This window comes from Ochotona curzoniae, unplaced genomic scaffold, assembly GCF_017591425.1.
Source record: "Ochotona curzoniae isolate NIBS_2020 unplaced genomic scaffold, NIBS_Ocur_1.0 contig_2688, whole genome shotgun sequence".
In the NCBI taxonomy this organism is placed as follows: Eukaryota; Metazoa; Chordata; class Mammalia; order Lagomorpha; family Ochotonidae; genus Ochotona; species Ochotona curzoniae.
In genome coordinates this window covers 12,988,783-13,006,525 of record NW_024465553.1, presented here as the reverse complement: position 1 = coordinate 13,006,525, position 17,743 = coordinate 12,988,783, and the positions used below count along the sequence as shown (strand labels likewise).

The 17,743-nt window shown below is 40.0% G+C and overlaps 1 protein-coding gene across 1 annotated transcript in view; it reads right to left on the bottom strand.

Annotated features, from left to right (window-relative positions):
- The window catches only part of CEP128 (centrosomal protein 128), a 247,937-nt gene that overhangs the window by 204,714 nt on the left and 25,480 nt on the right, over positions 1–17,743 (bottom strand). The window contains exon 9 of the mRNA XM_040975214.1: positions 9,768–9,884. Within this exon, the coding sequence (XP_040831148.1) occupies positions 9,768–9,884 (117 nt within the window). The remainder of the gene's footprint in view (positions 1–9,767; positions 9,885–17,743) is intronic.

The following is a 17,743-nucleotide window of genomic DNA, read 5'->3' as shown; positions in this document are numbered from 1 at the left end:
TTTCATTCAAAATGATATTACTTCCCAAAAGTCCCTGTTGCCACTGGATCACATTCCACTTCTTTGCAATTTTTTTTTTTACTGAATAAAAAATCTTACAACTAAAGTTAAATATGAGTCGGATAAATGTACTTTCCAGGATTTCCTTCAAAATCAAAAAGCAAATGCCCTTACTGGAGGGTCTGTTTTTATCTAAGCAGTTTCCTCTCAAAAATGAGTTGCACAGCTTTATTAGAGACCCAGAGGAATATGATACTTTGACTTTCTAAATGTGGGACCACTAAGTTAGAACTGTTGACAAACAGAACATCACAATTATAAAAACTTAGGTTGTAAGTTCTCTAGTTTTATAGGTCTTTGAACAAAAAGCCCTGTAAATATACACACATCTTCCATTGTTGAGAGTCAGACGATGTTACTTCATGCCTTTGAGTTGGGTGGTTTGTTTTTTCCCTATTTTCTAATAAAAATAAAACAGTACTAAGTCGATGAATAAATCTATCTGTAGCTGAGTGGTCTTCGTTTACACAACATTACTATGCGCTCAGCAGCAGCCCAATAAATATTAATTGATAATGATGAAAAAGGACTTTTATAAACAGACAGCCTAGCATAAATTCACTGAAAATGTTGACGGAAGCATTCTGCTCTTCAAGAAAAGCATAACGTAGAAATTAAGCAGCTCTAGGACACAGAAACTCTCAGGCTATTGTGAGGCAGCTGTTCAGTCAACAAGAACAGTGGGCATCTTCCATCATCATCATGGCATTAACAGCATTAAATGTCCATTTGCATATGTTGCAAATGGACTCACAGATTGATGCTAGCCCTATTTCTTGTAATTTACAATGACAATACTGACAAGAGTAAGTACACATAGCAAAATGAATACAAGCAAGCAATTATTTCAGGTTAAATAGCACATCAAATGACCATAAAATAAGAGGCTAACTTAATCACAATTTACTGTATCATTAAGAGTATTTTTTTTATGTGGCAGGCCAGATACTGGTTAGGACATGTGCATCCCACCCTGGAGCTCCTGACTCCAGCTCCCTGTTAATACCCTAGTAAATTATTCAGTTCTGGCTCCCCAGGTGGAGACCTGCGTCGTGTCTCACTATCAGCTGGCCTGGCCCAGCCCTGGCTGTTGCACGCACTTGAGGAATGGACAGGGGACAACAGTGATGCTCTAACGTTTTCTCTCCCTGTTCTCTTCCTCTCGCTAATAAATAACTCACCGTTTTAAAAAAAGAGAATTTATCTGTAATGCAAACCTCCTCTATTTCCAAACATAATTTTATGATAATACTTCTACGTGTGCTTTAAAAATAGACGAGATAAAGAAGTGAGAGAATGTAACTGGGACAGTAAAGATACCTCAAGAACCTAGAACGCAAATGCAGCAGGGGTAGCAACGTGGGTGGGAGGAATAGGGATAGACCGCGTGAGGACAAACTCTAATTATGGTCAGAAAATGAAAAGCAAACTGGTCAACCCAGGAAAACACACTGCAAAGGCATACATATTGTCAAAGATACTTCAATGATAAGGATTCTGAAGCAAAATAAATGGTCACAAAATGTATTACCAGTATTTTATTAATAGCTGTAATATATTCCTAATAAAATTAAAAGCCTCAGAAGACAGACATAAGTGTTAATTATACAGAAATAAGATAGTAAGACCTTCAGGACAACTTATTTCTATGCATCATCTTGTAAAACTGCACCCTTCTGCGGAATGCAAAGACTGACAAGCTGGTGCGCTGCTTCCCACATGACGCAGAATACATTTTTAAACTTTCAATTATGTTTTATCATTATTAAATACCAGGTCCATGAAATACAGAAACATCTCAAAGGGCTAAAAACAAATATATGTTATGAAAAAACAATGCAAGATTTCAACTTTTTGTACCAAAATAAACATAACTCCATCTTTCTGAGATCTTTTTGAAATACCTTCATAGTACTAAAATAAAATATCCTTTAATCTAGTGAGACACTTCCTAATACCAGAAAGATAATATGGCTTGTAAAGATTATCTCTGTAGCATCAGCGAACCAGCCAGAAATGGGCGATGGGAATGGAAATTCATATCCATTTGAGAGAGATAGCCTCCAAAATGCCTGTCAACTTCTCTTCTGCAGGATTTTTCTTTTTTGCTAGAAGACATTTTAGCATCACCCAAAATAAAATCCAAGAAACCAGAGTACAGGTTAAAGAAGAGAAGTAGGAGCTAAATGGAGAAATGAAGAAAAGATTAAAGAAAACAACTACAGGCTATGACACATCTTGCTGACCTGCAGCTTTCCAGCTGTGCAAGTCCTTGTTCCAACACCTTGAAAGATAAATCCCACAGGGGCTGACCATTACTTTCCATCTCCTTTGTTTTTATCCACCTGTTGATACTAAGAGTTCTCTCACACTCTCCCAGAGGATACTTTTACTTCATCTTGTCAAAAAACTGAAGTAATCAACAAGTAACAAAACACAAAACAGAAAGTACTTAACATGGTATAAAATAGTAAGATCAAAAGCAATGCTGTACATCAAAACTACACTAAGTCAGCATTCAAATTACTGCTTGAGTCATTGGTTGCAAAATCCTTAACCTCTAGCAATAAAGAATGGGACAGAATCACAACCCAGAACAACTTCATTAAATGCTTTGAAAATGCAAAGTCTCAAAGTGGGCCTGTTTCCTCTACAGCCTACCCCAGAGCCTATGCCAATCAGGAATACCCCCTTACTGGGTTACAATGATTGTAATATCTCTATTTCCTCAAACAGTCCCACAGAGCTGAAAAGGCAACACGGCTCTTCAGGTGACTTTACATCTCTATTCCTGGCACAGCACCTGGCATGCAGTATGGCCAAATTAATACCACACTATTTATACTTATGACTCCACAGTACACAACATTCATTCATTAGTTCAAGACACACCCACCAGGCCCCTACTCAATGGCAGGCAATGGGCAGCATGATTGAGTTGGAACAACAAAGCAGCAGCAACTCCCTTCCTCTAAAGCATGCACTTTGGTCAGGGAGACACACGGATGGCAGGCGATAACATGCATTTTACCTGTGACAGCTAATAAGGGATTTCCGAAGGCAAATTCCAGAATATACAAGAATGCAAACCATGCAATTATTTTACAGTTGAAAGCTTGTGACTCTAGAATCAGAGTACGTGTCTAAGACTAAGAGGTTTCCAACTTGTCCATGGAAAAACAAGAAGGCCAGAGTAGTTGGCCAAAAAGTAATTTACAGTAAGAAGAATCTGGGGCCCAGTCAGAAGGCATTGTTCTTAAGAACTATGGATTTTGCTTTGAATGGCGTATAAGAACCACTCAAGAATGCTGAAGAAAGACAAGACATTATCAGAAGATCTGTGAAGGACAAGTTAGAAGAAAATAAGGACATAGAAAAGAAGAAAGAGGTCTCTTCATTTGTTGAATCACTTGTCAAATGCCTGCAGCTTGCAGGACTGGGTCAAGCTAAAATCTTGCACTCACTTGAGGCCCCCCTCCTGAGTGACTCACACTGGAGCAGCAGAGACCCAACCACTTCAGACAGCACCCAGTGCCTCTTACAGTGCACGTTGGCAGGAAGCTGGAATTGGGAGCAAACCCAGTTGGTCCAGGCACTCAGATATGGGGGGTGCAGGCTCCAAAGGGGCCCCCAACATCTACATCAGATCCCCAACCCTAAGCTTTCTAAAATACAAAACTAAATCATTTTGTTAATCAGATGATAATCAGTCTGCTTAAGAATAAATGTGAGCTACTTGTTTGGAAGAACCACACAAAAGGATAAGATTAAGCACCTTTCAAACAAGTTGACCGGTAAGAAAGGGGAAAGAAGAGGAAACTGGAGCCCCAAAATCCCCAAGTTAGTTCAGGCATTGTGGCTTGAATCTCAACATCACAACTTGTTATGCAAGACAGATACTGGCTGGTAAGGCTTCAGGTGAAACTGCAGAATTTCTTTCGTACTACCAGATAACGTCTGTGAGATGGCAAATCAAGAAAATGGACTCCCAAATTCAGAGTACCTAGATTCAATTCGCGGCTCCAGCTCCAGGCTCACAGCTTCTGCTGATGAAGACTCTGGGAGGTGAGTGAGACCTCAAGGAACCAAGTGCTCTAGCAACAAGACAGACCTAGACGGAGTTCCCAGCTCGTCCCGGTGACAGCGGACATCGGAAAGTGTAACAGTGGATGGGAGCTCCATCTACAATGCTCTCTCCAGCTAACTGGCTTGCTCTCCCAATCAATCAATCAATCAATCAATCTCTCTCTCTCTCTCTCTCTCTCCGCCCTCTCTTCCACTCCCCGATTAAATACTGCCCTTCTCACTAAAGCTTTTGAAAAAAATATTTAGGTTATATTCCTAAATTCTGTCCTAGTAACTGACCACAGTATGGACACTTACATAATCATTTCTTATCTCTTCAGTAACAAGTCATTAACTACACAATCAGTAATGTTTTAGAAGAATTCAGGGTACTGGATAGAAATATAAATTAAGCAGAATTTCAATGAATCCTAAAATAACTACAAAAAGTATTTGCTACCAAATAATTGAAAAATAAATACAAGATCAGTAAAAGAAAAAATAAACAGCAAGTACACACAAAGAGAAACTGACTATAATTGGGGAGAAGGGACAATGGTGTGCAAAAGATAGCGGTTACGCAACAGCAAAGTCATGGAAATTCAGATGCCTATAAAGTCAGGAATGAATAAAGAAATCTTCGTACATTTACATCATGGAATACTACACAGCCACTAACAAGAGTGAAAGTCCAGCATTGGTAACAAATGGGTCACAACTGGAAACTATTATGCTCAGTGACATAAGTCAGTCTCCAAACCTGACACACAGCCACATTCAGGCAAAATACACAAAAATAACATGTAAATACATATATTCATCTACAGAACAATATAATGGAGATTAGCACACCAGGAAATAAAGATACATTGCAGTATGTCTCTCTACTTGTGAAAAACAGTAGGATTCCCAATGAAACTGCTAATATCCCTTGATAACAGGATACTCGATTTCCTACCACTGTCTAGACCCACACCTACAGAGCAGAATGTTGGATCTGTCATTGTTGCTAAAGGATATGAGGGGAAATACTGGCAGGGAAGGGGCAAGACTGGGGTGAGAGGAGGAGGGGGAAATGCTTATATCCACAAAACTGTGACATGGAAAAATCACAAAAATACATAAAAAAATAAAATAAAAATTGTGATAAAAAGGGTACTGGTTATTATAAAGAAAGTGGTAATTAGGAGAAGGTTACAGAGACCAAAATTTAGAGAAAAAGCATCTTCAGCACACTTACAAACATGAATAGTAGAAAAAGGCATGAGAACAAATGATTCCAGTAAAATAAACTCTAATATTCAACTATAGTTTCCATTGTATAGTGTGTGTGTGTGCGTGTGTGTGTGTGTGTGTGTGCGTGTGTGTGTGTGTGTGTGTGTGCGTGTGTGTGCGTGTGTGTGTGTGAGAGACATTTCTTTCATAGTAAGTGTGAGGAAGGGAAGACAAAGGAAGATTGAAAGAAAGGAAGGAAAGAAAAACAGAAGGGACTATTACAAAAATAAAACTACCAAATCAACACAGAAATGTGTTTTGATTTCAAATACAGCCAATGTTTTAACATATAATACTCAGTGTGTCATATTTTTCAAAAGTATGAAACAATATAATTTTAAGCCTAAATTTACAAACAGCTAGAATAATTAGCTATTTTTCAGCTGCAACACCTGTACCAAGTATGTTTTCGGGAAGCTCTCAGAGCTGATGGTATATATTTTGTAAAAAATCATTTCTCAAAGTTTGACAACTTTAATAAAGGGCTACCAGGTTGCCATTGATAGTTCAATACTGACGACTAGTGGTCAAAATATATAACACAACTAAGTATCAAGAACTTCAACCAAAGTTGCAATATTTAATGCAAATTTAGTGGAAAATTAAAAAAAAAAAAATGTTATCCTTAAACATCTAGAAAAACGCAAAGGAAAAAACTACACCTTCAAAGTCCTTTTAAAAGTGACTTTGAACTACTTGCTGATGTTATTGCACCAGCTGGCAGGCGGTGGTTATCATCTAACAGGTAGGGAAGCAGGAAGGAAAGATACATCAGTACATCAACAGTGATACCTACAGGAATCAAAGATACATATACACATAAAGCAGAAGTCACGTGCTTCCTTTCTCAGACATATGTAAACTGAAGGTCATTACTAACTGAAAGAAAACCAGGAAAAACAAGAAAGTGAATTCAGTAGTGTCTCTCCAGTTGAGACTCAAAAGAGGAAGTGGATTGCAGGGTAAGATGGCCTTTTTTACTCAGATCCAGAGAAGCTGAAAAGAGCAAACAATCCCTTCAACACCCTACCCCAAGAAAGGAGAGCAGCGTCCCTCAATGGCCAGGGATTTACTCCATAAATGGGAGCAAGAAGCTGGGAGCATCAGTAGGTCACTAAAGAGCAGCTGACTTGAGCCAACACCACACTCTGTCTCCCTGTAAGATGACCTGACACCCAGGTAGTGACATCCCGCCATCTTTAATGCATTTCCTAATCTCTCAACAGCTTTAAGAGTCATGACTTTTACTTTGCAGAGTCAAAAGAGCCTACTGACTAAAACTCCAAATCCACTTTCTCACCTACTGATTCAGTATCTCATTACAGCAAGAGAAAAAAAAATCACTATTATCATACAGCATAGGGATTTTCAAACTACTTTTCAAATTAAAAAAAAAAAAAATCAAGCCATTTCTCTCAAAAATCATGACCATTCCAGAAGAATCTACGCTGTTTCACCTGGCCGCAGCAAAGTGTAACAGCCTAAATTAAGCCTTTCCAGTTTGTACTGCACTGGTTATAATCCAAAATCAACTTTTAAAAATACTTAGGTCAATGTTTAAAGTGACAAAGTTTGAAATTAACCATCACTTATCACTGGTTATCTTCTTTGGACTGTCAGAGAGGGGATTTCAAATCGCAGCACGAGTTTTTAGCCAAACTGACAACCACAATGCGAATATTCAGGCTCTGCTTGCTCAGGAATCAGGGCGGGAAGCAATCTTCCTTTCTCTTCTCTTTTTTGTGAATTCCGCAAGCAGTAAAGAAAATAAGCATGGAAAATTTCTCTAATTTTCTCTTGCACAAAGATCAATTGTCTCTTCAGTACTATTCTTATGCTCACCAGATGCAATTTACTTTGAGAACAAATACATAAAAATCAAGGTTAAGGGAAAAAAGAAACCCCCGTGCTGTATCTAATTATTCAACAATGAATCCTCTTTAAAGTAATTACCTGCTGAGTATGCCTCCTTTTATGAAACAGAGAAAAGTGAAATTTTTAACAAGAAGGAGTTTTCTATCAGCTTCACATTATATTTTCATGGTTATAATTTTTGTTAGAAATTTCAATTGATAGTGTGTCCTTATGCTAAAACAAAAAGTCTGCAGATCAATAAAGGTTAATGATCCGCGTGTGCATAAGTATATTTTTAGAAAAAGCATGTGGAAGAAAAGAAACAGTTTCAATTTCTTCTTAACATTTTTTTTCTGGTTTCTAATTACTGGAATTTATGCACAGACCAAAAAAGCATTTGAAGGAAATTTCAACAAATTTTCTAAAGTAACAATTACCATTTATAGATGCAATTAAATGAAATCTACAAGTCCACACCAAGACAAAGTTCTATACAATAGGATCCTGTAAATGAAGAAGGAATGATGGAGGTATTTAAAAAAAAAATCACAATTTGGCATCAACAACAGTATTAATTGTTTCAGACAGGAGACCGTGAATTCAGAGTGTGAAAGAATGACCAAAAAAAAAAAAAAAACAGGGAATTTTCAAGTCTCAAAAAGTCTCCCCATCAAATAAATAAATAAAATGGAATAGTAATAACTTCACATTGGAGAAACCTGGTAGGCAATAAAACAAAAAATGTTCAGTTTTCTCCAGTAAGGTGACCAATGCAACTTCTGATACGACAGTGTATTTGCCAGTTTTTTAACATTGAAACTGAAATATCTGAGAAGTACCACTGAGGAAGGTGGAAGATTTACTTCCCCTGAACTAAGGGCAAGACACCCAGTGCCCTCCAAACCTCCCACTGGTCTTCCTTCGAAATTTGTTCTCGCCCATTAACGTTGCTCTGCTAAGACAAGACTTTGGTGACCACGTTCCCAATACACTGGCCTTCGGAGGACGCTCAAACCACGACATACGATGGGAAGGACATGACAATTACCTGAGCTTCCTGCAGTAAGTTCACAACCTGATTCCAGGCATAAATCAACATCATCAAACCAAAGTGAAAGAAAACCTACAAAATAACTGAAAAGGTTTCCAAATCAAAGCAGACTAAGGAGACATAATGAAAGTTATACATGAGCCTGCATTTTAGCCTCGATTGGAAAATTTGCCTAAAACTTACAGATTAAATCAGAGTACTGAACTGGTGAAAATTCCTTGATTTTGATTACTGCATTGTGATGATAAAAACATATATACTACATTTGTTAAAAGTATTTATTTAGGCATGCAAATTTGGGTTGGTGTCAGGATAAAACCAACAGCTGCAAAACCAGCATCCTATTCAGGCACCGTTTCAGTCCTGGTGGCTCTACTTCACTTATACTTCCCTACTCATGACCTAGGAAAACAGGGGAAAATGGCCCAAAGTATTGCATCCCTGCATCCATGTGGGAAATTCAGAAGCTCCTGGCTCCTGAATCCTGGCTGCTGGCTGCTGGCTCCTGGCTCCAGCCTGCTGGTTCCAGGCTCTTGGATCCGGGATGCAAACCTGGCCACTGGGATCATTTGGAAAGCAAACGGTGGACACAAGATGTCTGTCTGTATCCATCTCTGGACTCCTCAGTAACTCTCCCTTTGAAACAAATAAAAAATCTATGTCTGCAACTTACGCAAAAGTGTTTCAGAAAATATATACCAAAAACAGGGCAAGTTTTGTGAAAATATGAATATTAAGGGAATCAAAGTAAAGGTTTACAGGAATTCTTTCTTTTTATTTTTAACTGGACCTTAGGTCTGAAACACCAAAATGCAAAGGGGATATAAGGGAAACCATTCTCCACTTTCAAATGGTTTGACAGTAACCATTTTCAAGGGCGGGCAAGCATTTCCTATAAAGCACCAGACTGTCAATTGTTTAGGCCTTCTGGGCCCAGAACGTCCTTTGACAACTGCTCAGCTCTGCCTTCCCGTCACCAAAAGCTCCTCCAGGCAATATACAAATGAAGAGGAGCAGTTGTGTTCCAATAGGAAGTTAGTTACAAAAAGCAGACAGGGAGCTATAGTTCAATGACCTCGATCTAATCCATGCTCAGAAAAATTAATCAGAGCACTTACACCTGCAGTTAACATTTTCTGAGTATGTGCCAAGCATCATGGCAAGTGCTTTGCCGGCAATGACGTACACAAATCTGAAGAGGTGGATGCACACGTCCTCTCCATGTTCTGGAGTACCGAGAAAAATGAGAGAACTGGCCAAAGGTTAGACAGACAGCAAAAGTAGGAAGCCAGGAAGGTCTCATTCTATAGACTGAACTGTAACAAATTATACCTCTATACTTCTCGCCTGGGCTGAATTATTATCACATGCAACAACAAAGGAAATATTTCCATTTCGACAGAGACTAATTAACTATCGAAATGAAATAGTTATGTTCCAAAAGCAGCGTTTTTTTACAAACCTCCTGTAGCTGCAAGGACATAAGCCCCAGCTGATCTTGCCGTCTTTCCACCAGCTCTCTTTCTGTGCGCATCTCTCTCTCAATTTCCCGAAGCCTTCGCTCCACCCGATCGGAAACCTTAAATATGAATGAAGAAAAAACAAGGACATTGTCCAATGAAGAAAAAGACCAAGTAAACTGAGATTATTTTAAGCCAAATATGCCACTGCCTGAACCATTTAAGACTAAACTATTTGTACTAAACCTTTCTTAAGACATGTAAGGGAACAGACACAAGATCAATTAAAAATTCAAAAAGAAAGTAATCAGTCGTCTCCAAATGATCCATTCCCAGGCCCAAAGACACCCTCCAGTGTTTCAAACGGCAATATAACAATTGCAGAGTTTCGAGTTAAACGAAACACACGAGAAGAGAATTCTTTCTGGTGATACAGCCGGAAAATAACCATTTTGTCAACAAGTTGACTTACTACCTAAAAAAAGTAAACAGAGGGGCCAACATTGCAGTACAAAACGCCACTGCTTGTGAGGTCAGCATCCCATTTAAAAGCACCAGTTTGAATCCCAGCTACTCAGCTTCCAGTCAAAATTTCTGCTAACGTGCCTGAGCAGCCAAGCCTGATGGCCCAAGCGCTTGCCCCTGATGTCCTGACCTTCCTGACTGCCATCAGCAATCCAGGATGTAGCTCCTGGATCCTGGCTTCCAGCTGACCTGGGCAGGGCTGATGCCACCATTTGGGAAGGAACCAGTGGACACAAGATCCCCCCCTCTCTCTGCTACACTACCTTTCAAATAAATAAATCAATCTCTAAAACCTGTACTATCTACTGAGTTCTTTTCCAATTTTACTGGCCATGAACGTGACCTGCCTAGGAAGGTGTTGATGTTTATGTTTATGTTTATGTTGTGCAAATAATTGGAAGTGCGTTCATTAATTTTTCAATCTTTTCTCCTTGATCTGCTAAAAATAAGTTGTAAAAGATTTGAAAAAAAAAAACTAAGGTCAAACTGAAAAATGTTTAATTCACATCCGATGTGCTCTCTGGCAAGATTTTCCTTACTATAAATTAAGCAAATGGAAGCACATGTTGTCTATATTTTAATGACTCCCTACATAAAATTCACACTTACGCCACAATGTATATATTTGCAACAGAAACACACAGAGAACAGAAAATATTTGATACTCCACTTTAGAAAGCCACAAACCACAGCTCTGTTGCATAAAAAAAAAAATCCTGCTACCACCTCTGCACTCAACAGTCAGGAGAAGCCTGAGCCAGGAGAGACCTTCTCGGGAAATAGTCTAAACCGGATTATGTTGTTAGCTGCACAAATTTACTACCAAGTTTACTCATAAGTTTGCCAGAAAATAATGAATTATACACTTAAACAAAATTAATTTTGCCATAATTTTATAGGAATGTATAGCTTAGATTATTTGAGAAATATGTAAGCATGTTCAATTAGACCATAAAGGTTAAGCAAAAGTACCTATCAAAAATTAGCTCAGGTTTACTAAGACTGGTAAGTCGTAGATAGATATCCATAGTTACAACAACACATTAATGTTCAAAGATATGGTATGTGGAATAACCTACATGAGTGAAGGGTAAGCACTGTGGCACAGAGGGTAAATACACTGCCTGGGCCCATATGGGTGGCAGTTCAAGACCCAGCTACTCCACTTCCAATCTGGCTCCCTAATAATGTGCCTGAGAAAGCAGCAGCAGATGGCCCAAATGATGGGGCCCTATGCCCACGTGGGGAGTCCTAGCAGAAGCTCCTGGTGCTGGCCTGCCCCAGACCCGGCTATGGGGCCATTTGGACAGTACGCAAGTGATGGAAAATCTCTCTTATTCTTTTTCTGACTTTCCTTCTCAATATTTACGATCGCAAATGTATCTTCAAAAAATAAGATTGAGAGAATGCATGACTGAAGAAGAATCAGCGAAACACTTAACTGAGCAGTTAGTTTCATGGGAGACCTAAAGACAAGACAAATCAGCCTGCAAAAAACTTTCAGAAAACCATGTGATGGTCCTAACACGGAAGCCAATTCAGCACATCTAAGGGAAAGAGAAAATGCCAGGGAGCAGATGGCCATTGGCCATGGCAAGGAATTTGGAGAAACTCAGGTAGGATGCTTTCAAAGCAAGAAAATAATTCAAGATGATGATAATATTTAACAGCAACGTGGCCACCAGGAAGAACAGAGTTGGGGCAAGTAGGAAAGTGCAGACACTGTCACAAAGGCCAATGCAGGGAACTCACTGAGAAATCCCACTGCCCTGAATGTTAAGTATTTAGAGTCCTAGGGGCCGGCATGGTGCAGCAGCATGCTAATCTTCTGCTTGGCATCTCACGTGGATGCTGTTCAAGTCCCAGCTGTTCCACTTCCGACCTGGCTCCCTAGTTAACGGCCTGGGAAAGAGGCGGGAATGGCTAGAGCTTTTCGGCCACTGCACGTACATGGGAAGCTCCTCGCTCTGGGCAGCTTTGGCCCGTTGTGGCCAATGAAAGTGAGTCAGTGGATGGAAGCTTGCGTGCACTCGTGCTCGCTCACTCTCTCTTTTCTATCAAGTGAATAAAAAAAAATAATAAATATTATAAGTAGTTGAGAGCTAGATTTCAGAAATTCAAAGGACATTTTTAATAGACTGAAAATATGGCGTGCCAGAAAGGATGATTACATGATTAGCCTGAGCTGCATGGAAGCTGTTTCCTGAAACAGGCAGGCACAAAATGAGAGCAAGTAAAAACACTGCTGAATAGAAAGATGAAGCGTTCACTTACGATGTGGCACAGACTTGCCACTATGGAAAGATGAGACCACTCCCAAGTAGAATTATTTTAAAGAGTACACTTATAGGCCCTGCACGGTAGCCTAGCAGATAAAGTCCTCGCCTTGCAAGTGCTGGAATCCCACCTGGGCAGCGGTCCATGTCCCAGCTGCTCCACTTGCCATCCAGTTCCCTACCCTGTGGCCTGGGAAAGCAGACCAACATGGACCAAAGTCTTGGGACTCTACACCCCTGCGGGAGACCTGGAAGAAGCCCCTGGCTCCTGGCCTCAGACTGGCTCAGCTCAGGCCATTGCAGCCACTTGGGGAGTGAAAGAGTAGATGAAAGATCTTTCTGTCTCTATAAATGTGACTTTCCAATAAAAATAAACAAATCTTAAAAAAAAAAGCCAAAGTGCATTTATAAAAACATTTTTATTTTTCTGTCTCTAAAACCTGGGAGAAATACATTAACAATGTAATTTAATGTAAAAGAGTTCATTTTATTGGCTCCTTTATCAATTACCTTTTTTATTGAGACATCAAAAGGTTAGGCTCCCTACTAAATTAGAAAACAGTAAAACTATACATCAATAAAAATTAAATGGCTTTCAGAATTATAACATTTAATGAAACAAATAAGCAAAAACATTCTGTTCAGGGGATCATGAATGACTTAATTTCTTAAATATCTCAAGATATTTAACAATATGAGTGTTCGAGGTTTAAAATGTATTTAAATGTATCTTGATATAACTGACTACTTTAATCTGTACTCCTAAATGTGATGGAGAAAACTCAGAATCTTATTAATAATAAATATTTTTTAAAACAGCACAATTCATTTAAAATCTTTATTTTTAAAAATAATAAAATTGTATGTTTTCTCCACAAAGAATCTAACTTATTAAGAACTCGCATGAACTGAAATCTTGCACGTGGTATGAAACCTATACAATATTGACTGTTTATTACAAGTGTTAAAAATACGTTTCATGACACCATGCCATAATAATTTTGTCTCGCAAAGAGCAAGTTAAAACAAACAAAAAGTTATGATTCACAGTGAATTAACAAATCAAACTTTGGCACGAGTGACGGCAACCAATACTTTTTCTCAAAGAAAAATGTATTCCATCAACTTTCAAGATGGATGTGCACGACAAAGAGCCGCAGCCTGGGGACAGTGCCCGCTAATTGTGCCTGGCGGTGCTCACCCACACAAGGGGAACCGCTGGGACACGGCAGCAGGCATTTATTTTCACTTCATGCATTTGTTCAATATTTTAAAAGTTTTCCATGGCTTCTGTAAATTTATTTTAAGTTGAATTTTGATGACTTTAACTTAAATCTGAAGGGGGAAAAACAGCTGCAGCCTCAGAAAAACTTAACACTCGAGTAGCAAAGCTGCATCTCCTCTGACAACCTGCTGGCATGAATTCAGAAATACAATACAACCTGACAAACAGTTATAAAATGCCAATGTTGAATTCAGGTGTAATAAGTGAGCCACCAATCTGTAATAAGCCTTATGAAAACACAAAGCAGACATCAAATAGGCTGCCCAAGACCTTGTAAAAGTCAACAACACTGTTTTTAAGTTCTGTGTTAGACTACCGCTTCTGTCAGAACTACACAGGAATTCACTCCTGGGAGGTTAGCAGAACAAATGGTCAAAGGCACAAGACAAGCCGCCGCAGGACAGCCTGCCGAGTGCGGCAGCAAAACAATTAAGTGCACAACTTGGTGTGCACAACCTTCCAAGTTTAAACAATACAAACTGGGCCCACTGCACAGCAGGGTGAGGAGGCAAACCGTATTCAGCCATTGTTCCAATCCATCGAAAGGCAATGAACTGACATCTAGTCAAAGTAACCCTTAGTGTGACAATGTATAGCAATAATCCTATGGAAAAGTTTGGATTCCTTTCAATTCCACGAAACACTTTTTGCTCAGTAGTTACACTTTAAACATATGGCCAACTAGAGAAAGTATTTCAGACTACTTGGTTTTATTTGCTATGTGAAAATGTCAAATGAAACAATAACTTCATTACTGATTTTCTTGTTACATGTTCAAAGGTGAAACTTGGCAAAATGTAATATGTACTGTGTATATTAGCATTATCATGTCATAAATTCCAACTATCATCCAGACTACATAAAAATTTCCAAAAACAGCATGACAGTATAGCTGCATATGACCATAGTTCATTCAGGTCTAGAAGGATCTACTAATACAGCCAAGTCTGGATCAAAGCTATTTTACATGCATGTTCACAAGCTGCGTATCGATGTAATAAGCAAATCAAGCTTTTACATTGAAAAGTATAGTTACCTGGTCAGCACAGTGGCACAGTGGACTAAGCAGCTGCTTTTAAAACAGATATATCACAGTGTTGGTTTGAGTCCCAGCTTACTGCTAATGTGCCTGAGAAGACCCAAGTACTTGGGTCCCTGCCACCAAATGTGGAAGACTAACAAGGCATTCCTGGCTCTGGGCTGCATCCTGGCCAGCCCTGGCTGCTGTGGCCATTTAAGGAACAACCCTGAGTATGGAAGATCCATCTCTCTCTCTGTCTCTCTCTCTCCTTCCTCCCTCTACCTCTCCCACTCTTCTCCTTTCTGCCTTCCTCTCTCCCTCTCTTTCCCCTCCTCTCTCTCTGCCTTTCAAATAAATAAAATATAAATCTTTGAAAAAAATCGAGCATATACAAAAAATTTCTAGACGTTTCACTTCCAAAAATTGCACACTAGATAATTCAGATGAACTTATTCACTGATAGTCCGGCAAATATTTTAAATAAAAATATATTTTAAAACACTAGAAAGCTAAAAAAAAAAAAGCGTTAAGTAAAAATTAAAATAAAAGCAGTAAGGACCTAGGAGACTAATGTATAGAAGAACAAAGAAACTGAGAGATCAGCCTGTCTTTCAGGGTCAATTGTTAGTCCATTTCAAAAAAGGTAGCTGAAATGGAAGAAAAACAAAGAGACTGTGAGGCTAAAAGCAAAAAACCTGGAGTTTAAGGCCTTTCAAGAAACAGGACCTTCCTCACCACCAGCTACTTTGGACTAGAACCCTAAAGGGCTAATACCAAGGGGAAACCAGAAATACTTCCAAAAGTTTCTCTCTTAAATTAACACACCAACAAACAATACAACAATCCAAGATTGCTACTGGCCCTGGTATATGGCAAAAAGTAAATACGCAGCAGTACATTAAAGTGTTTCTGAAAAATACAATCTCAAAAATAGGTTTAACTTTGGGAAAAGGGGAAAATTTGAAACATAAGTATGCTATTCTTTTTATAATACATATTTTCTAGTTTCTTCCCATGGATCACTGGTATGAATGGATTTTTTTTTTTACTCAAGCAAATATCAATTTCATTTTCCACAAACTTCTTGACATACCTTCCTATGTATTCCCAAACACAGTAACATCCTCGGCTTCTACCACAGCAGCCATAACCCCTTCCAGGACCACAGCTGACACAGCGCTCAATGCCCAGGAGCCCAGGGCCTCCACTGAGCTCTGTGAGCACGGCACTCACAGTATCTCAAATCCCACAGAATCAGAGATTCGGTTCAACTATACCACGCTGCCTACCCAGTCAAACAGCCACGGGCCCACATGTGACTGCAACTAGACAACACTCCCTGTGTTCATCTGATTTCCATAGCCTTCACACAATATCTAAAGCTGAGTAATACATGAAGAAAAGAGGTTTATTTAGCTCACGATTTTGGAGGTTCAGGAGCATGGTGCCAACATCTCTGCTGTAATGAGGGTCCCATGGTGATGGCATCACAATGGCAGGAGCACAGGCAGGAGAAGATCACACAGTGAGATCTGAGTGAAGCCAGAGGGTGGGGCGGGCCAGCCTGGCTGTCTTGTAACAACCTCTCATGGCATTCATCCAGGTCTCGTGAGAACTACCCTAAACACTGCCCGGGACATAGTTCACAATGACCTGCCAACCCTCCATTAGGCTCCACCTCTGAAAGCACCCCTCATCTCTCAGCATAGTCAGACTGGGAAAGAAGCTTTGAACATATTGAACTCTTGGGGGTAAAACGCATTCAGACTTTAGAATTTCCTCAGTCTGAGTTGTTGAGGCACCCCAACTCTGCATGGAATTAAAGTCAACTTTGTACGGTTACACACCCCAACAAGGGCCCAATTTAGAGCCGCATCTTGCCACCCCTGGGTCCTTGAGTCCCTTATGCTATAGCATCTGATCTTATAGGATTTGGACCACATTCACCTACCACCATCCCAGGGTCCAGAATTATCACTGCATGGCAGTTCATCCCCTGTGGTCCAAATTATCAATGAACCTGTCAAGCTTTTTGTCACAGAAATGCAGCTGTACGGGGCTACAGTTTTGGTGCAGTGGGTTTGGCTGTCACTTGCAACATCAGTATTGCTTGTGGATGCTGGTTCAAGTCTTAGCTGATTCATTTCTGATCTAGGTCCCTGTTAATGTCCTGGGAAAGCAGCTGAAAATGGCACAAGGCCTTGGGTCCCTGCCACCCACATGGAGATGTGGCTGATCTAGGCTCCTGATTTCATCCTGGGCTAACCTCGGTTATTTTGGCCATTGAGGGAATGAACCTGTGGATGGGGGGGAGAGGGGAGGAGAGACAGAGAGAGAAAAAGAGAAAATGTACATAACTCTGCCTTTCAAATACATCATTATTTAAAATAATGCAGCTGTGCCTGGCCTTCCCCTGTCACAGCCTCTAAAGCACCCTTTCCTCTCCAGAGCTGAGGGAATCCAAGTTCCTTCCCCACACTCAGAACCACAGCTACACCCCAGCCCCTGGGTCGGAGCTGCTACCGTGTGCTTCAGAGAAGATCTCAGTGTACTAGGGTAAGTGCAGCCAACGCCGGTTTGCGGACAGAACTTGTGCCTCAAAATGCCTGGTGCTACACGAGCTTAGCAAACTCCTGACCTGAGGAATGTGACTCAACAACCACTCCAAGATCTGTGCCACAAAGCCAGGCTTCCGTGGCTGGCTGTGATGCACATCAGATCCCAGACCAAGACAGATCTCCCCGAGTACACACTCCTCACTGCGATCAAGATGACAACAAGAGGATCCTGACCGAGGCTTCTCCCTAAAGACCCAGCCAGCCGCCATCAAGGCAGAAACTCCTGCAGCCGGAACTGCCGAGGCGGACGCAG